The sequence below is a fragment of the Suncus etruscus genome, chromosome 1 (assembly GCF_024139225.1).
Source record: "Suncus etruscus isolate mSunEtr1 chromosome 1, mSunEtr1.pri.cur, whole genome shotgun sequence".
NCBI lineage: Eukaryota > Metazoa > Chordata > Mammalia > Eulipotyphla > Soricidae > Suncus > Suncus etruscus.
Genome location: NC_064848.1, coordinates 60,267,698 through 60,288,672, shown reverse-complemented (window position 1 = coordinate 60,288,672; position 20,975 = coordinate 60,267,698). Strand labels below are relative to the sequence as shown.

General features: G+C 46.8%; 1 protein-coding gene across 1 annotated transcript in view; it reads left to right on the top strand.

Annotated features, from left to right (window-relative positions):
- Positions 1-17,718, top strand: part of KIF24 (kinesin family member 24) — a 45,934-nt gene extending 28,216 nt beyond the window's left edge. The window contains exons 6-12 of the mRNA XM_049772960.1: positions 3,501-3,622; positions 4,442-4,547; positions 6,365-6,436; positions 11,982-12,091; positions 13,053-15,221; positions 17,065-17,158; positions 17,578-17,718. Of these exons, the coding sequence (XP_049628917.1) occupies positions 3,501-3,622; positions 4,442-4,547; positions 6,365-6,436; positions 11,982-12,091; positions 13,053-15,221; positions 17,065-17,158; positions 17,578-17,718 (2,814 nt within the window). The remainder of the gene's footprint in view (positions 1-3,500; positions 3,623-4,441; positions 4,548-6,364; positions 6,437-11,981; positions 12,092-13,052; positions 15,222-17,064; positions 17,159-17,577) is intronic.
- Positions 17,719-20,975: the final 3,257 nt, after the last annotated feature.

Sequence of the window (20,975 nt, the reverse complement as noted above, 5' to 3'; positions counted from 1 at the left end):
TCTGCTCTCTAGTTATAAGGAAATTATTTCACACACCTGTTCCTTGGGGTCCCTACCTTCTTCACCCCACCCCTTTATTTGGTTGGAAGTTTCAGAAAGTTGGTCCACATGAAGATTTGTCATCAGAAATTAGTCCAATTTAATGGCCACAAAGAAGGAAACAGGAGGAGGAGTCCTTTATCTTTAGCATAATTGTGGCATAAGTGAAGCCTAAACCAATCAGCCCTATACCCTGACAGAGCTTAGGGCTCTGCTCTAGCCTAAGTGATATTGCCTAGGAAAATAGACAACAGATGTTTCTTGTCGGTATATAATTCTATTATTGCCATTGATTCCCTAAGTTTATAGTATAGAAAGCTGTACAAGATGGAAGCCAGCCCGGATCAAGGTGGAAAGTTCAGATAAATTCAGGCAATCTGACCCAGCTATCCTCATCAACATTTAGTGACTTGAAACAACAGCACTTACTGGGTGTCAGCCTTTCACCTTGTCTCAGATATCACTGTTCAAGTTTACTCAGGTATCCTCTCTGTTTTTGCTCAAGTGTCACTCTCAGGTGCTCTCTTGCTATGTCATCCTTACAGATGGCTCTCAGGCTAACAGCGAGTGCCACTGTTGCCTGCCTGTTCTATTAGCAGCCTTTTTTTTTTCTTAAAAGTTTTTATTATAACACCATGATTTACCAAGTTGTTCATAATAGAGTTGCTTCGGGCATTAAATATTCAAACACCAGTCTCACCATCACTAGACCTTCCCTCTAGTGTCCTCAGTTTCCCACCTACCATCATAGCCTACCCCCTTGCAGGTACAGATTTACTTCATATTGTTTGTTACAACACAAAGACAAAAGGAATATCAAAACTCAAATCAATGAGTCCAATTGAAATAATTGTTATATCTCTTCATGGTATTACTAAAGTCATTGTCTAAAGATTTACTAGGCTGTGCTTGGTGCCAGTTGAGCCTACTGTGTTACTGTTTAGGCTCATTAGGCTTGGTGTTCTTCAGTGTAACTTTCCCATCAGGTTTGCTGTGATCCTACTACAAAATTTTGAGGTGTTGAGCATCCACTTGTAGCCGCACGGTCAGGATCTGGAACAAGTTTGATGGTTTGATAAAGTCTGATAAAATTTGATAAAGTTAAGTTGTGTAGCTGGGCCATTTCTGTTTGTTTGGTTGGTTTTTGTTTGTTTTTGTTTATTTGGCCACATCCAGCAGCGCTCTGGGGTTACTCCTGGCTCTGCACTCAGAAATCACTCTTGGCAGGCTTGTGGGGACCATATGGGATTCTGGGAATCGAACTCAGGCTATCTTTCCAACCCCAGATGGGCCTTTTCTGTTAGAGGATGTGACTGTGGACTGCTGTGGTTTCATTCAGAAAGGGGGAATCTGTCCCCAATCATTCTGAGAAAGCCTCAGAGTTTTCAGCCTGGACCAGACTACCTGGAAAGTAGTCAGCAGGCATCATTTTTTTCCCCTGAGGCTTAGTAGAAGATCTGGGCCATATTTTCTGCCCTGAAGCTATTGGTTGTGGGTGAAGGCTGCTGAATTTTCTGGTGGAGGCCCACCCAGAGATTTCATAGTAGCTTCTTTTTCGACCCATTCCAATAAGGGAGGCCCAGAATCTCCCTGCCTTTACCAGGACTTCTGACTCCTCTCCCTTCATAGATTTGGGTCAGAGTTCTGTCTCTCTGGAGATTAATGGGGCTTTTTATCATCAATTGTTACAGTGATTTGTCAGTTTTTTGTTTTTTGTTTTTTTTTAATTTTAAATATTTATTTAGGTTTTGGGCCACACGGAGCGGTGCTCAGGCTTTTCGCTCAGAAATTGCTCCTGACAGTCTCAAGGGACCATATGGGAGCATATGGGAAGATGGGAATCAAACCCAGGTTCGTCTCAAGTCTGCCGCATGCACGACAAATGCCCTACCCCTTTGTTATCGCTCTAGCCCCAAGAGCAAAAATTTCTTCCAGACAAGTCTTCAGTTATCTATGGGCGATAGAGACTTAGCTGCACAAGTGCCTCAGGTTCTGAAGTGCTTGAAGCTTGATGATTAAAGCTGTATTAATAGATCCCAGCACCAAATGTCCTTGAATCTGTCCTTTATCTTTCTGGGCCTGAAATTTGTAGATGAACAGTAAGTGATTGGGATGGGTGGGAGAGAAGGAAAGATGATCAAGCACATAAAATGCTTAGAGTAATGCTAACTCCTTTTGTCATATCTATCTTTTTTATATTTTTTGAAGAGAGAGGGATGGGGAAACCACCTTCCAGCAATTCTTAGCCAACTGTGCTAATAGTTCAGTGCAAGGGCACAAGGATGTAGTACTGCTTGAAGATTCTCTGAGCCACACTAACCATAGCTAAGGGGTCTCATGGCCACGCCTAATAGTGCTGTGGAAATTTTGTGGTGCTGGGGATCAAACATCAGTTGTTTAACATTTGTCTTAACTCCCTAGCTATCTGTCCAGTTCCATATCTAGTATTCCTATTATTACGTTCCTGAATGTTTTCCATTGCCATAGAATTCAGCAGTTATCTCATTTTATATTACTGCAGGACTCATGTTCACTTCTCATATAACACAATTTGTTTAAAGGATGGAGATTTGCCCAGTTACCAAAGGATAATTTGAGAAGGAGAGGGAAGGGGACTAGTGATTTTCAAGGTGATTCCATATATTTAGCTAAACTCTTGCCACTAATTAGACCGACAGTTTAATGCTGGAGCCTGAGGATATGGTGCTGCTTAGGCCACTCTCAGTGATGCTTAGGGGATCAAACCGGGACAGCAATATACAAGCACCTTACTCCTTATACTGTCTCTCCTTTTTTTACTTTCTTGAACCTCAATTATACTTTTCCCTCTATCCCAGATGAGGATGTTTTAATATGTGACTTTTTACTGACCAAAGATCAGCCCTAAGACTTTACCTTCTCTTTCCCATATCCAGAGGGACCCACTTTTTTTTTTCATTCCAATTTGGGGGGCACTGATCTCAAGGGAAATTATGGGCTTATGGAAATTTGCGATAACTCATCATGTTCATGTTCCTATACATCAGACTTGGCGCATTCTGGTAGAACAGGTGGATGTGATCAGTCATTCCATGATTCACTTTTCTGTCCTTTGTTTCAGTTACTAAGATAGATGGGTATTATGAGACTTCGCTTTGTAGCCAAGTTATACCCTGGGGATTTTAGTCAGGTTAAATCCATCAAAGATATTAAAAAGAGCATATGAGATCAAGAAGTAAATTAGCTCTGAGCTATCGAATGTTCTCCCCCAAGATTAGTATTCCACATTGTTTTCATTGCTGTTGGGTACTTATTCTACATGATTTAGTGTTTAGGCAGCTTTCCACATGGAGGGGTAAAAAAATACTACAGTATACTGACAAAGTTATATATCTAGCCTCTCCTACACTTAGCCAATTCTTTGGAGCCAGAGACCCTTTGTTTACTCCTTGGGGAGGCCACACTGTGACTTTTCTCTTCAGGTGATCCTGAAAGGCAGCAAGGAGCGGAGCACCGGGGCCACTGGAGTTAATGCAGATTCCTCCCGCTCCCACGCTATCATCCAAATACAGATCAAAGATTCAGCCAAGAGGACATTTGGCAGGTGAGCTGGAAATATGCAGGGAATTTCATTGTCCGCCTTTCCCTAACGTGACTTTGAAATATGTGTCATCAACAACAGGACACCCTGCTGTGATGAAGTTCTTTATTTCAGGGATTTAGAGCAGTGTTATTAGCCCTAAAATGAATCATTGGTTGAAAGTGCCATTCACTGATTAACTGTGAAGTAATGACCTATTGTTGGTCAACCCTAAGTTATTAAAAGGGACATTGATTACTTCTAACATGAAACACAATGTCAGCAGAAGAATAGTAGGATACACTTCTCAGAGAGTGTACAGGCAAAAAAAGAAAAAAGAAAAGAAAAGAAAAAGAAAATTAATCCATCCTTCTTGAAAGAAGCCATAAGACAATTGGATACATTCACTGCTTCCCTGGTGCTATCTTAGCAAACTCTGCCATGCTGATAGATGAGCCTATCACACCTCTGAGTAATGAGTCTTTTCTTTCTTTCTTTGGGGGATGAGGGGCTGGAAAGCAGCCCACAAAAGTTTCTATTTAATTATCTAACTGGTCACCTAAGTGATTTGCATTGTGGTCATTTAGCTTTATGGAAAGAATGTTTTATTAATTTTAGACATACTTCTCACAAATGATGGAAAACCAGCAGAAGTGTCTGAGTGAACAGTGCCTGCCACAGCTGACAGATCTTGCCACATTTTTTGGAAGGCTGACAACAATGTCTTTTCTTTCCTGAGGATGGGCTAGTGTTAATTTCTTCCTGCAGTTACAAAATACTGACCAAAGTAAAAACCAGCCCATGTTCTAAAGAAGTATAACCCTTCCTGTGTGTTTTCTCTAGGATCTCTTTTATCGACTTGGCTGGCAGTGAAAGAGCAGCAGATGCCAGGGACTCAGACAGACAAACAAAGATGGAAGGTGCCGAAATAAACCAGAGTCTTTTGGCTGTAAGTTGTTTAGAAATTTTGAATTAAAAAACTCAGCTGACCGGAAAAAAAATCAAAAACAAAAAAACTCAACTACCGGAAAGATAGCACAATGGGTAGGGCATTTGCCTTGCATGCGGCCAACCCAAGACAGACCTGGGTTTGATTCCCAGCATCCCATATGGTCTCCCAAGCCTGCCAGGAGCAGTTTCTGAGCACAGAACCAGGAGTAACCCCTAAGAGTGGCCCCTGGTGTAGCCCAAAAACAAGCAAACAAAAAAAAAAAACCCACCAGCTGAGGGATGGAGCAGGTGGGGTGTTTGCCTTGCATGCCACTGACCTGGGTTCAATCCCTGACACTCCATACATTCCTCCTAACCCTATCAGGAGTGATTCCTGAGAACAGAGAAACACTTAAAAAATTCCTTTAAAAAGGGAATAAAAAAAAAACACCTGAATTAAAAAAACAACTTTAAAAAAACATCTGAGAGATGTTGCCTCTTTCCACAACGGGAGTGGTGAAGGGAGAGGTGAATTACTAGCACTAGGTTATACTCTGAGTGAACTTCCCAACTTGGCATGGAGGCCACTCAGATTCTTCAAAAGTCTAGGTACTCTTCCCTTCTCTTCTGCCTTTCACTGATCACTCCTTGGCAATTAGGAACATAGAAGGACTTTTGTAGTCACTGAATGATTTCTTTAGGTAGTCACTGAGTTACTTTTTTCTTTTTTTTTTTTTTTTCTTCGGGTTTTTGGGTCACACCCGGCAGCGCTCAGGAGCCACTCCTGGCTCTGCACTCAGAAATCACTCCTGGCAGGCTCAGGAGATCATATGGGATGCTGAGGATCGAACCCAGTTCTGTCCTGGATTGGCAACATGCAAGGCAAATGCCCTCCCACTTATCACTCCAGCCCCACCTAATTAATTTTTGACATTAGGCCTTTATAGAACTGAACTGCTCTTAGTGTGTTCCCAGTGCTGGCTCTTCCTCTTTCTCTTCTTTTTCCTTTACTGCCTCACTGCATAGACAGACATAGATCATCTCCTCTGTCCCCAGACCCACTCTTACTGATGAGCATATTGCCTTCTCTTAGCATCTGTCTCTGGGTTTCTGCTGGTTTCAGTTATGACTCACAAACACTTCTTTCAGGGGTCCTACCTGGGGACAGGTGACACGGCCCTCCCTTTGGGTTACAGACCCTGCTTTAAATTAGAGATGAGGGGCTGGTAGAAATAGTACAGAGGTTAAAGCACTTGCCTTGCACCTGCAGCCCATAGTTCAGTCCTCCACACCATATGTTTCTCCGAGTATCACTAGGAGTGATCCCTGGATATCAGGAATAGTTCTTTTCTTTACCTGAGTTGAAAAGAGTGTGAGAAGCTGAGAGGTACAAGCTTGGGCTTGAGCTGGGGGAAGCTACCTTGAGTGGGTCTATTCCCACTCTGGGGCTAACTATAGGTCCTATAGCTAACAATAGGCTGCTAAATTTGACACAGCAAAAGGTAAGGTTTTCTAGCCTATAGTTTTCTTGTTGACAAACTATTAGGCATTCTTGATGAGTTCCTTTTGGAGGCTTACCTGAATGTGATTCTTTTTAAATTTTGGTTTTGAAGCCAGGGCTTACTCCCAACTCTGCATTCAGGGATCACTTCTGGTAGGCCCTGTGGGACTATCTGGGGTGCCAGTGATTGAGCCTGGATCAGCTGCCTGCAAGGAAAGTGCCCTATCCACTGTATTATCTCTCTGCACTCCTGAGTATGATTTAAGAAAATCCAGTCTGTGACTTTCTGCTTAATATCTGATGTTTGACATGCTTGTTATTCTCCCACTTTACAGCTAAAGGAATGTATACGAGCATTGGATCAGGAGCATACCCACACTCCCTTCAGGCAAAGTAAATTAACTCAGGTAAAGTCACAGGGAGCTTTGGACTCTCACTCATTTGTTCCTTCTTCCTTCATTTTTCCTTCCACAGAACTTTTGTTGCCAATAAGCAAGGAAGGCTTATGTCAGACATGTGGTGCCTGAGTTTAGGGCTCCTGTACAGGCAACAGCTCTGGCCTGATCAATTCCCAAAGCTTTCTTCTTATTTCCAATGAAAAGAAAATTTGATTTTGTAAGGCCTCTGGGATTTTTTTGCTTTGGTTGGTTTTGGAGCAATATTCAGCAGTGCTCAGGAATCATTCCTGGTAGGGTTGGCGGCACCATATATGGTCCTGGGAATCAGTTCTGGGCCTAAAGCTTTTATTTGGGGGTGGGGGATGGCACACTCAGCAGCACCCAGGGGTTACTACTGGCTCTGCGCTCAGAAATCGCTCCTGGTAGGCTCGAGGGACCATATGGGATGCTGGGGATCTAACCCGGGTCCATCCCAGGTTGTCCACGTGCAAGGCAAACGTCCTGCTGCTGTGCGATAGCTCTGGCCCAAAGGCCAACTGCTTTTAAAGCAAGCATCCTGCCTACTGTACTCTCACTTCAGTCCCAGAGCTTTTGAAGATGGTCATTTTTACTTTCTTGACTATATTAGAAGGTCAGTGTTATTTTCGTTCTTGTTTTTTTTTAGAAAAGTGTTTTAAGATAAAACATTGCAGTTTTAGGGGCCTGAGCAATAGCACAGATTTACCAATCTAGGATGGACCTTGGTTTGATCCCCCGGCATCCCATATGGTCCCAGAGCCAGGAGCGATTTCTGAGCACATAGCCAGGAGTAACCTGAGCATCACAGGGTGTGGCCCAAAAATAAAAAAAAAAAATTTAAAAAAGAGCAAGATGGGTGTTTGACATGGGAAAGATGGCCAAGCCATCTGGTGATGTGAAAATCAGAGAACAGGGCCCGGAGAGATAGCACAGCGGTGTTTGCCTTGCAAGCAGCCAATCCAGGACCTAAGGTGGTTGGTTCAAATCCCGGTGTCCCATATGGTCCCCCGTGCCTGCCAGGAGCTATTTCTGAGCAGACAGCCAGGAGTAACCCCTGAGCAACGCTGGGTGTGGCCCAAAAACCAAAAAAAAAGAAAAAGAAAAGAAAAGAAAAGAAAATCAGAGAACAAGCACTATGACTGCCTCTGTGATTTGTCTTGGGTTTCTTGGGGTGGGAGGCAGTATTTTGTTATGCTTTTTTTTTTTTTTTTTTAATTCTAACCACTACCACCAGTGTTCAGGCAGCCATGTGTTGCCAAAGTCCAAAGCATGCAATCCAGTCCTATGAGCTTACTCCACCCCCTGTGATTTGTTATTTTTGGTCTACACCCTCCAAAAGTGCTTACTTCGGCTCTGTGCTCAAGATCATTCCTGGTGGAGCTTGGAGGACCAAATGTGGTGCCAAAGATCAAACCCAGGTTGGCATCCTGAAAGTATCTTACCTGCTGTACTCTTTCTCACACCCCGACCTTTGTGGTTTTACTTATTTTTTAAAAATTTACTCCTTAAGTGGTGCTCAAAAGGTCCAAGGTTCCCTCCTGGTGATTCTCAGTCAACCAAGTGGCAGTTCAATGCAAGGATCTGAGGATATGGTGCTGCTCTCAGACTCTGTGGTGACAGGGATTACCTGGGCCACACCTTGGTGCCTGGGACCTCAGGGTTTCATCAGGGATTCATCTAATGGCTTCCAGGGCCGCACACAGCAATGCTTAGGGACCATTGTGATGCAGAGGATGAAATTGGGATCAGCTGTGTGTGTAAAATGTACACCCCCTGGACTGGAGTGGTGGCGCAAGCAGTAGGGCATTTGCCTTGCACTCGTTAACCTAGGACGAACCGCAATTCGATCCCCCACCGTCCCATATGGTCCCCCAAGCCAGGAGTGATTTCTGAAAGCATAGCTAGGAGTAACCTCTGAGCGTCACCGGGTGTGGCCCAAAAAGAAAAAAAAATAGATGTGCACCCCAATCTCTGTGCTTTCCCTCTGACTTAATTCCTTTGTGGTTTTAAATCATTGTTTTCTGGGCCCGGAGATAGCACAGCGGCGTTTGCCTTGCAAGCAGCCGATCCAGGACCAAAGGTGGTTGGTTCGAATCCCGGTGTCCCATATGGTCCCCCGTGCCTGCCAGGAGCTATTTCTGAGCAGACAGCCAGGAGTAACCCATGAGCACCGCCGGGTGTGGCCCAAAAAACAAAAAACAAAAAACAAACAAAAACAAAAAACAAAAAAAAAACACAAATCATTGTTTTCTTCATATATATCCAGTCATATATATCTTGATATATATCTATATCAAGAGGAAAAAGGTCTGGTAAGATGCAGAAACAGCAGTTAACAGGATTCATGTAATCAATAATAAATCAAGGTAAAGGTGGAATTTTTTTGTTTTTGTTTTTGGGCCACACCCAGCGTTGCTCAGGGGTTACTCCTGGCTGTCTGCTCAGAAATAGCTCCTGGCAGGCACGGGGGACCATATGGGACACCGGGATTCAAACCAACCACCTTTGGTTCTGGATTGGCTGCTTGCAAGGCAAACGCCTCTGTGCTATCTCTCTAGGCCCTAAAGGTGGAATTTTAACACAAATTCGTGGATGATTTAAATTATGATTTAAATTGTGATTTAAATTATGAAATAAGCTTCCTTCCTCTCCTCTCTCCTTTTCTTCTTTTCTTCCTCCCCCTTCTTCCTTCCTCCCTCCCTTCCTTCCTTCCTCTCTCCCTTCCTCCCTCCTTCCTTCCTTTCTTCCTTCCTTCCTTCCCCCCCTTTCTCTCTTGGTTCTTGGGCCATACCCAAGAGTACTCAAGGATTACTCTTCTGTATTTAGGGATCACTTCTAGGGGTGCTAAAATTTTTTTAAAAGAAAAAAAGATTAAGGCAGGAGCGATAGCATAGCGGTAAGGTGTTTGCCTTGCCCACACCAACAACAAAATTATGAAATGGGGCAGTAGCACAGAAGTTAGGGCATTTGTCTTGCATGCAGCCAACAGGGGATTGACCCGTGATCAATCCCTGGCATTCCATATGGTCTCCAGAACCTCCCAGGAGTGATTTTTGAGCACAGAGCCAGGGGTAACCCCCGAGCACCACAGGATATGGCCCAAAAAAAACAAACAAAAAAATTATGAAATGAGTAACTGCACCACAGTATTCCAATGTTAGTTAATTATTCTGACAATAGGTAATTTTTTTTCTTCTGTCAAGTCTTTTGTTAAGGGTTCAGTTTATTATTAGGGTTTTTGGACTGTGGGGTTTTTTTTGTTTTTGTTTTTTGTTTGTTTAGTGTTTGTTTTTGGTTTGGAGGGTTACTCCTGGCTCTCTGCTCAGAAATCGCTCCTAGCAGGCATGGGGGACCATATGGGATGCTGGGATTTGAACCACCATTGGTTCTGGGTTGGCCACTTGCTATCTCTCCAGCCTCTGGGTTGTGTTTTTAATGGAAAACTGATTGCTGTTAGATTAACCTCTGAAAGTTTCTGACTAGATGCCTATGTAGGAATTGGGGGGCACTTTCCTCTCTTCCTGAACCCTATGTTCAAGGAGGAGACACTGTAGCATGTGCTTTAGGCCAGAATATCTGTTCTCTAAGAGGGGCTTGCTCTGAGATGCTGAACTGGTTGCACTGCAGAACATGGGGCAAAAGCTCATGTAGCTATCTGTGGATTAAAGTGTATCTTCTTGGGGGGTGGGGGGGAAACCCGACAGCACACAGGGGTCAGTCACTCCTGACTCTGTGCTCAGAAATTCCTCCTACCATTGAGCTAGATCCCAGGCCGTAGGAAATTGTTGTGATAAGCGACTGGTCCTAAGTCCGACAATGACCCTATTATTTTCCAAAACACATTTCCCATTCCCAGGTAATGTAATCCTGATTAATTTTAAAAATACTAATTCCAGGCTGGAGAGATCAATCCATGGGCAAAGCATATATAAATGGGAGGTCCAGGTTTGTTCCCCAATGCCATTGGTTCCCTGAGCACTTTTTTTTTTTTTTTTTTTTTTTTTTGGTTTTTGGGTCTCACCCGGCAGTTGCTCAGGAGTTACTCCTGGCTCCATGCTCAGAAGTTGCTCTTAGCAAGCACGGGGGACCATATGGGACACTGGGATTCAAACCGATGACCTTCTGCATGAGAGGCAAATGCCTTACCTCCATGCTATCTCTCCGGCCCCTCCCTGAGCACTTTTAGGAGCAAAACCCACCACACACACAAAGTGTGTTTAGCTACTGAGCACCAGTTTTATTGCCTCCCCATTTATATATACTAATTAAAACAGTAGAAAGAAGACAGTATAAGTACAGAGAAGAATAAGCAATCTGGGCCCGGAGAGATAGCACAGCGGCGTTTGCCTTGCTAGCAGCCGATCCAGGACCAAAGGTGGTTGGTTCGAATCCCGGTGTCCCATATGGTCCCCCGTGCCTGCCAGGAGCTATTTCTGAGCAGAGAGCCAGGAGTAACCCCTGAGCACTGCCGGGTGTGGCTCAAAAACCAAAAAAAAAAAAAAAGAATATGCAATCTCAGGGCCGGAGAGGTGGCGCTAGAGGAAGGTATCTGCCTTGCAAGTGCTCGCCAAGAAGGACCCCGTGGTTCGATCCCCCGGCATCCCATATGGTCCCCCCAAGCCAGGGGCAATTTCTGAGCGCTTAGCCAGGAGTAATCCCTGAGCATCAAATGGGTGTGGCCCCCCAAAAAAAGAATAAGCAATCTCTGAGAGCCTCTCAGCCCCAACATCTTTCAGTTTATGTGCCAAAATATTCATGCACTGAAGTAGTAGTACAACAAGTAGGGCGTTTACATGCAACTGACCCAGATTTGGTTCCCAGCAGCCCAGATGGCTGCCCTCGCCTCTCTAGGAGTGACCCTGAGTGCAGAGCCAGGAGTAAGGCCTGAGCACCGCCCTGTGCAGTTGAAAAATTTAATGCATGGATTTGCCTAGAAAACTTCCTTTTCTATTCATTGGTAATTTAGATCTCTTCATATATCTAAATTAATATGTATAATTACTTTTAATGTTTATATTGTATTTGGTTTATAACTTAGTCTTTTTGGCTTATAACTTATGTTTATAAACTCTTAGATTTTTCAAATGCTGTTAAAATTTAATAAATATCCTTTTAACTGTGGTCGTTTTTAATCTATTGAACAGTTATCACTTTAGGATAAAATGCTGGAAGCATGTTCGCCAAACCAAGTGTGTGTGTTTTTCATTCTGCTGTGTACTGCCAAGCTTCCCTCCCCACAACTTGACCCTGACTGTGCCCATGCTTCCTGTCAGGGTGGCTGCATGAGAGCTCCCCTTCCCTCAGACACTTCCAGGACAAGGCTTAATATGTCTTCATCTTATGGCCAAAAATGCGTGTTTTTTGTAGTTTACTTCATTGTTTGATTAGTGAGCGAGTGCCATTTTTATCTGTTAATCATTTTACTTCTTTTGCAAATTGCTTTTCTATCGACAAGAGATCTGATACCATTGCTTATAGTAAGGAGTTATGATGCTCTTTGTTACATTAATTTCACTGACCTGCCTCTTTCTGACAGGTCCTCAAGGATTCTTTCATTGGTGATGCTAAAACCTGCATGATTGCCAACATCTCGCCCAGTCACATGGCCACTGAGCACACCCTGAATACTTTGCGATATGCTGACCGGTGAGTCGAGTCACGCTTGAGACTGGTCATCTGTCCTGGGAGCAGGGACCCTAATGTGAGGGGAGTGTGGAGTTCGTAATGGGAAGATTGCTCCAACAGTGAAACAGTGAATGTAAATGATATGTTGCAATGAAATGTCTCTCTAGAGAGAAGGATCCATGTGTTTTCTATGGGTCAGCTTTAACTCTGATTATAAGGGATAGAAGACAGATTAATTGCCAGGTGAATTGATGGCTATTAGGTCCTGAGGAGACCCAGAAATGTGGCAGAAAGAATGAATTGAGGTTCTAAGAAGGGCAGGAACTTTAAACTTTGAGCTACCTCCCCAGGTAGTATGCAGGTAGGATGTTTGCCTTAGACGCAGAAGGACGGTGGTTCAAATCCGGCATCCCATATGGTCCCCCGAGCCTGCCCGGAGCGATTTCTGAGCAGAGAGCCACGAGTAACCCCCAACCAAAAACAAACACTAAACAAAAAACAAAACAAAACAAAACAAAAAAAAAAACCACAGCCCAAAAACTCTAATAATAAATAAACTGAACCCTTAACAAAAGACTTGACGGACAGAAGAAAAAAAATTACCTATTATCAGAATAATTAGCTAACATTGGAATATTGTGGTGCAGTTACTCATTTCATAATTTTTTGTTTGTTTTTTTGGGCCATATCCGGTAGTGCTCAGGGGTTACCCTGGCTCTTGAGCATGCCCTGTGCCCAGCTCCCCCTCCCCAGCCTGTTCCTCACATAGCGGTTCCAGGTTGCCAATGCCTGCTTGTGCCCCTCAAGAAGCCTCCAGCTCTTCCAGTTAACTGAAGAGAGGTAGAGCCTACTGAATCTCCCCATTTCTATATTCTCCCCCAGGTAGACTCAGATTCCTTCTGAATCCTTAGGGTTTGCATTCATGTGTATGATTTTTCTGAACACTCTGGAAAGCCTATTGACCAGCATCTGTCCTTTGCAGGGTCAAAGAACTAAAGAAAGGCATGAAGTGCTGCTCCTCAGCTTCAGGTAGGAGTCAGGCCTCAGGGAACGCATCACCAAAACGGATGCAGAGCTCTCCCGGGGTACTGCCAGGGGACAAGTGTTCTCCAAAAAAAGTCAAGCTGGGCCTTCAGCCACCAGTCACAATGGCACCTGCCTCCTCCACCAGAGGAAAGGCCCACCCACTGACCAGTCATCACCCTAACATTCCTTTCACTTCTGTCCCGGAAGTCCCTGGGAAAAAAGGCAATCCCAGAGCCAGTCCTCCACACGAGGGTGGCCTTCGGACTAGCCCTGGAAAAGAAAGCTTGCCAGGCAGACAACTGCCCAAGAAGAGGGCAGAGAAAGCAGCACCATCCTGTTCTGAGTGCCCATCTGGGGCCCAGGCTACCCTAGGCTTGGGAGACTCTGCACCTGGGAAGCTGCCGTCTAAAAGCCGCAAGGTACAGCCCGTGCGGCCCGTGCAAAAGCAGCTGGTATCCCGGGGCGAGCTCACCTTCAGCCAGGCCCAGCATGTGGCCAAGGATAGGGGGCATGCAGGCACCAGATCAGCCTGTGGCTCATGGGGCAGCATCCCCTCACAGCAGAAGGAGAGGGAGGCTCATCTGCGCTTCTACCACCAGCAATTCCAGCGGCCACCCCTCCTGCAGCAGAAGCTCCGCTACCAGCCCCTGGAGCAGCTCTTGTGCCAGTACCGGGCCCAAGTGGGCCACCTCCACCCTGTGCCCTCGCCGCCCTTCAGCCCGTATGGCGATAGCCCAGATGGCACCCCTGCCGAGGAGCCGGATGACAGCGACTTCAGTGAAGATTCCTTTTCCCATGTCTCTAACAAGAGGACCCCCAATCAGAGAGAACCCCAGGAAAACAGAGATTCCTTTTTCCTTCACCAGAGTGAGTCTGGGCCTGAGAGCTCCCTCGACAAACAGAGACAGAGTCTGTCATTCAGCCCCAGGCGAGACTGTGATGAGAAGGTTCTTCAGGGCCCCTGGCTGGACTATTCAGACCACAGGAGCCCCAGAAGAGCTGCTGTAAAGCCTGCGGAAGTGCCCCGAGACTGGCACAGAGTAGGACATGCTTTATCCTTAGGCCCTCCTTCCAGAGACTCCCCAGCAGAGAAGCCTTGTGGCTCACGGGGGAACCCAGAACACAACCAGGTGAGAGGTGGTAGCCCTGCTGCTGGCCTCACAGAAGCCTTTGGGAATGAGCAGCCACACCAGGGACTGGAGGAGGACAGTTTCTCCTTCTCATTGTCCCACATTGCAACTTCAGGATCCCCAGAGCAGAGGGATCCAGCCAGCACCTCTGTGAGAGAGACAAGTGAGGACAGTCCTACTCCTTCGACCAGAGCAGTGCTCTTGGGCAACTCTTCGCTGGGAGAAAGCTCCAGAGGGGAGTTCAGCTCGGAATATGCCTCTGGGCTTATGGCTCCCCTTACTGTGTCCCTCCTGGAGAATCCCAGCGATGAGGGGCCTTCTCCCCTAGAGCAGCAGCTGGCCCAGAATGAGGCTATGTATAGTCTTGTGACTACAGGAACAGAGCACCCTGCTGAAGACCTTACAGTGTCCTCAGAGGACCAAGAGGCTTCCTTGCTTGTGTCTCAGGCTACTGGGACCCTGTGGCTCTCATCCTCACCTCCTGACAATAAGCCTGGGGGCGAGCTTCCCATTCTCTCCCCATCCCCTATTCGTCTGCACCCCCCTGAAGGGCTATCTGCTAGGGAGGCTGATGTGGGGGTCACCAGGCAGAGCCGGAAGACAGTGCTCTTCTCTGAGGTCCACATGGGGAGCAAACAGAACAATGCTGATGCTGAGGAGACAGAAATGGGCCGCTCTGGGGGCTTCCCAGTAGTGTCTTTTGCCAGCCTCCCTCCTCAAGAGCCCAGGCCTGCTCTTAGCCCAACAGCAGGAAATGGCGAATGGGCCACACAGCCCTGGGTCCAGGAAAGCAAGTTTCCTATAGGTCCCAGCTGGCAGGAAGAGTGTGTGTCCACAGACTGTGTCAGATTGCCCTGCTTTCGTGAGGACACAGTGTGGCTCCAGCAGGGACTGGGCCCACAGAATTTGGCAGGACCAGGCCCTCCACTGTCCTCCCACACCAGCTCTCCCAGGACCACTGAGGCCCTTCCTCTGCTCTCCCTGGAGCATGCACAGTAAGTTGTATATTTCTCCACATAGGGGAGAGGGAAGGAGAGGGCAGACAAATACAACATACAGACTCTGTCTATCTCTCTATCTCTCTCACTCTCACACACACACATACATACACACACACACACACATACACACACACACACACACACAGATCTCAGTTACATTGATGTTAGTTAGAAGGTGAGTATCTTCATCCAGAAAGGGTTCATAGCAATTTTCAAAGATAGAAGAAATAGGCCAGAGCAGGGAGGACATTTGCCTTCAGCACAGAACCCTGAGTAATCCCTGAGCACTGCTAGATTTGATCCCAAAATAAAAAATAAAGAACCCCCATAAAAATAAAAGATATGGGCCCGGAGAGATAGCACAGTGGTGTTTGCCTTGCAAGCAGCCGATCCAGGACCAAAGGTGGTTGGTTTGAATCCCGGTGTCCCATATGGTCCCCCGTGCCTGCCAGGAGCTATTTCTGAGCAGTCAGCCAGGAGTAACCCCTGAGCACCGCCGGGTATGGCCCAAAAACCAAAAAAAAATAAAATAAAAGATATATATTCACAAGACAGACCTGCTAGGAGCAGGGGGATCCTTGGCCTGGCAAAGCTTAAATGTTCTAGAAGGATCTGTCCCATCAGCAAGCCTGTCCCAGAGCTGAGACAGACTGGGTACTGTCCAAACCCAGAGGCTTAGGCTGTGCTGCTTTTTCTATAGGAGGCTGCTAAGTGGGAGAGTGGTAGCCCAAGACCTGAGTAGCGGGCAGGGTGAATCACTCTGGGGCTAGATGCACCCTCTGGAAGGCTGCAAATTGGGCTCAGGCTCCTGTGATGGAGACAACTTTGTGCCTGCTGTGCTCCTGCACGTGCATGAACTGAGAAGGGTGTGCAGGACCGTGCCCTTATCTCTGCCTGGTTGGCCAGCTTGTTTTTTCTGGGTGGGGTTTATAAGGGACACACTTAGCAGTGCTCAGGGCTTTCTTCTGGCTCAGCTCAGGGGTCACTCCTTGGTGCTACCTACTATGGAACTCATGTAGTGCCAGGGTTGAACAGGGATGAACCAGGGTTAGCTACATGAAAGCAATGAACTAATCGTAGCCCCACCTTGTTATCTTTTTTTTTTCCCCTGGGCCACACCTTGCTTGCAGTACTTGGATTACTTCTGTGCTCAGGAATGATCACTTCTGGTGGGTATGAGGACCTTATGGGATGCTGGGAATTGAACCTGGATTGGCCACGTGTAAGGCAAACACCCTACTCATTGTACTATCACTCTGCCCCCCTTCTTGTTAAGGGCATTGGACAAGGGATAGAAAGCAGCCAAATATCACTGCCCCAGCTGCTCAATCTCATGCTGCTCAATCTCAAGCTTCCCAAAGAAAGTGAAGATTGCTGGGACCGTAGACACAGCACAGCGGTAGGGTGTTTGCCTTGCACACAGCTGACCCAGGACAGATGGTGGTTCAATTCCCGGCATCCCATATGGTCTCCCGAGCCTGCCAGGAGCAATTTCTGAGTGCTGAGCCAGGAGTAACCTCTGAGTACCACCGGTGTGACCCAAAAACAAACAAACAAAAAAAGTGAAGATTGTAAGCGGGTGCCAGTGTCACAGTGGCCACAGCCTTGAGCCTCTGCAGGGAAGCTGGGGCAGCCCTAGACTGCCCACTGGGCCCCAGAATCCTCTCTTCCCTAGGATCATATTGATGTCCTTAGTCCCTCCCTAAGTACATCCGGAACTGGGATGGGGATGAGGGCAGGTGGTTGGCCAACTTTGGGTGGAAATGAGTCATGGCTCCCAAGAAGCCTCCCAGGAGGTGGGAAGCCAAGAAGTTGACAAAATTCCTTTGGGGTCCAGACAGGTGATCATCCGAGCTCACAGGGATCAGCTGGATGAAATGGCTGAACTGAGCTTCAAGGAGGAGACGCTAATAAGCCAGCTGGCTCCTCACGTAAGTGGTGCTGGCTGTCGGGAACTCCACAGCCAGTGTGTTGGCCTTGCTAGTGGCCTGGGGTTCTGTGTGAGCTCAGTCTGTATGAAACACTGCCTATTGCTGAGGCCACAGCCCTCCCCTCCCCCAGATCCCTGTGCTGAGAAAACTGGTGGAATTTCCAGCCTGTCCAAGTGGTTTGGGGGGCCCTCCCTGTGATGACTTGCCACTTACAAGGACCTTCTGCCCAGAGCTCCTGCTCCGTATATCACCTTCCTACAGATAGTGTCCCCTCCCCTTCCAGATAAGCCCCACCATCCGCATCACAGGGACTAACCTGCAAGCTTCCCAGCCCAAGGAAACCTTCCTGAGTCTGGAAAACTGGCTAGGCAAAGCATCAACCAGAGCATAAGCTCCATTTGTCCTATTTCTTTCCTCAGGATTTTGAAGATTTTGTGGTCCATTTGGATGAAATCATGGCTCTGAAATCCAAATGCATCCAGAGCCTGAGGAGCCAGCTGCAGCTGTATCTGACCTGCCACAGGCAGCCTGCAGCCCCTGACAGGACAGTGGTGTCATAGGACTGGACACATCTGAGGGCAGGCAGAAGGCAACTCAGGAACCTGGGGGTGCAGTTAGCGCATCAGCACCAAGCCCAGTTGCTTAAGGCAGCTCATTGAAGGACATAGTAAGGACATCCCTGCCCTTGAGCTAGAGGATGCCTTTCCTTGATGGCAGTAACTAGCTCCCTAGGTCTCCCTAAATCTGGGAATCAGCATTTGGGGTGCTCAGTGGTAACCTAGAAATTAACAGCTGAAGAACATGCTAAGCTCTGTAGGTTCATTTTGTGCCTTTCTTCCAGACCTGGACTGAAAATAGACCCTGGTGCTAGAATGTGGACAGGGCAGGGAGAGTTCTGTCCCTGGTCAGGGTCTAGGTTACCTTCTGAGATTGTGCAATGAATAAATCTTGACTTGAAATGTCTTGAACAGAACCGTAGCTGATGTGCAGCTTACCAGGGCTCCCCTACCTCCGTGCAACCCAGTGAGACAGTAGAGGGCGCCCCACATCACTGCTTTGTGCTCTGCCCGTCTCACAATTGTGGAGACACGCTCATTATGATTCCAGGTTCCTGTGATGCCTTAATTCCTGGCTGACCTTACCCACCACAACCCCTTGTAGAATATTTAGGCAACTGGAGAATCTCCAGCAGGTCACTCCCAGCCTTTTAGCCGGGCCCATCCTGTTCTCTACTGCCACCTCTCAAGGGTCTTCTGCATTGAACTACTAGTTTATTTTGGGTTTGGGGCCACACCAGTGATGCTCAGGATTAACTCCTGGCCATGCGCTCAGAAATTGCTCCTGGCTTGTGGGACCACATGGGACGCCGGGGGATCAAACTGCAGTCCGTCCTGGGTCAGCCACGTGCGAAGAAAACACCCTCCCACTGTTCTATCGCTTGGGCCCCTGAACTACAAAGGGTTTTTTTTGTTGTTGGTTTTTGTTTTGGGACCACACCTGTTGACACTCGGGTTACTCCTGGCTTGTGGGACCACATGGGACTCAGGGGGATCAAACCTCGGTCTGTCCTAGGCTAGCCTTGAAAGGCAGAACCTAGCACCTCTAGTCACTGTGAACTACAAATCTTTAACACGTGACAGGCCCTTTGTGTCTGTTCTACTTACTGTGTATCTTCTTAGCAGGCAAAACCAAAAATACAAAGCAGGGTCAAGCATGTGGCTCAGTGAAGAACATGTACCTTGAATCCTTGACATCTTAAAAAAAACAAAGAAGCTTCCCCTTATTTTGGGGGGTCACATCTGGTGGTTTTCGGGGCTTATTTCTGGCTCTGTACTTAAGTATCACTCTTGGTGTGGTTCAGGGAAATATAGAGGTGTTCAGTACCAAACCTGCGATAGCTGCATGCAAGGCAAATGCCCTATTTGTTGTGCTGTTGTTCCAGCCCCAACTTTTTTTTTTGGGGGGGGGGTTTGGGCCACACCCGTTTGACGCTCAGGGGTTACTCCTGGCTATGCGCTCAGAAATTGCCCCTGGCTTGGGGGGACCATATGGAACGCCAGGGGATCGAACCACGGTCCATCCTACGCTAGCGCTTGCAAGGCAGACACCTTACCTCTAGCGCCACCTTCCCGGCCCCAAGCCCCAACTTTTCAAGGTTTGAAGAGTATTATCAGGAATGATTCCTGAGTGCAGAGCCAGCAGTTACCCCTGAGCATTACCAGGTGTATCCCAAAATAAAAATGAAAAATTTTTAAGTAGGGGTTTGAGAGAGCTTGTCTTGTGCATGGCTGACTGGAGTTCAATTCCTGGCACCCAGTATGGTCCTCCAAGCACCATCAGGAGTGATTCCTAAGCAGAGAGCCAGAAATAACCCTGAGCATACCACATGTGGCACAAAAATAAAAATTAAATTTTAAATTAAGTGGAGGGCTCGGTTAAAGGGCAGAGAAGGGATTAAACTTTTCCAGAGGCCAGAAATTAGCCATCTTTTGTCCACTCGGGCAATGCCAGATCTGACCACCGGGGGGCGGCCTCTTTCCTTCCTGAATCAAAGGAATGAACAATGAAGTCCGTTTTATCAAACCTCCTCTGAGCTAATAAAGCAATTTAAGTCGTCCCAGCTATAGTGCAGAGTACATGGTACCCAACGTTTCCCACAGGAAAAGGGATTTCTTCCTCACTTTCAGATATTTCCAGAGGCTCACCCTATCCGATCTCCATACTTGCAGGGTTGAATCCTCTATCCTGAGCCCAGATATGCATATGCATATCTATACAGTTAGGTTTAAACAAACCTGCATCAGGGCCCACCTCTGCAAGCCAGGGGAGACCAGTGGGCAGTTCCTGTATTCCTCAGGCCAGAGAATAGAACTACTGGAACAACAGAAATAGTTATACCTGGTTCCATTCCCAGCAGATGTACACAAGGAAGCTTTTTTTTTTTTTTTTTTTTTTTTTAGGGGGGGGACTTTTGGGTCACACCCGGTGGTGCTCAGGAGTTTCTCCTGACTCTGCCGCTCAGAAATCGCCTGTGGCAGGCACGGGACCATATGGGATGCCAGGATTTGAACCACTGTCCTGGATCAGCTGAATGCATGGTAAATACCCTACTGCTGTGCTATCTCTCCAGCCCCAAGGAATTTTTTGGTTTTGGTTTTGGTTTTGGGGCCACAACCGGTGGCACTCATGGGTTACTCCTGGCAGGCACGGGACCATATATGGGATGTCGGGATTTGAACTACCATTGGTCCTGGATAGGCCGCTTGCATGGCAAACGCCCTACCACTGTGCTATCTCTCCAGCACCCACAGGGAAGCTCTCAACGTCACGCACACATTTTGCTAATAGAAAATGATGACAATAAAACAAACCTTTTATATTTTTATTAGTAGTTCTCTGAAGAATCAAAATAGTTAGCAAATTACTTTAGAATCATCAAGACTGTATATCCTTTGTATTTAGATCTTTAATGATGTACAACATAATACAAAACAAACCAAATAGAGTGCTCTCTTATGACTAGGTGTTTTTGTGTCATCCTGGAGCAGGGATGGAGAGGCTGTCTGCCAAGGAGAAGTGAGGTGAAGTTAGTGCAGGCGTCTACGTAGTGCCTGTGCCCCCTCTCTGGGCTAGGAAAGGGCTAACTTATTAAACTAACCACTTCCTAGAGCAGAGAGGGACCCAGAGACCCAGATTAGTTCGAGTTATGGGCAGTTACCAGGTCAAAAGAAATAGGCTAGGGCAGGAAAGCATTGGTGATTGCCTGGTAGAAGAGGCAAACTTGAGGCCCCTGGGAGCACAGGCACCCTGCACCTCA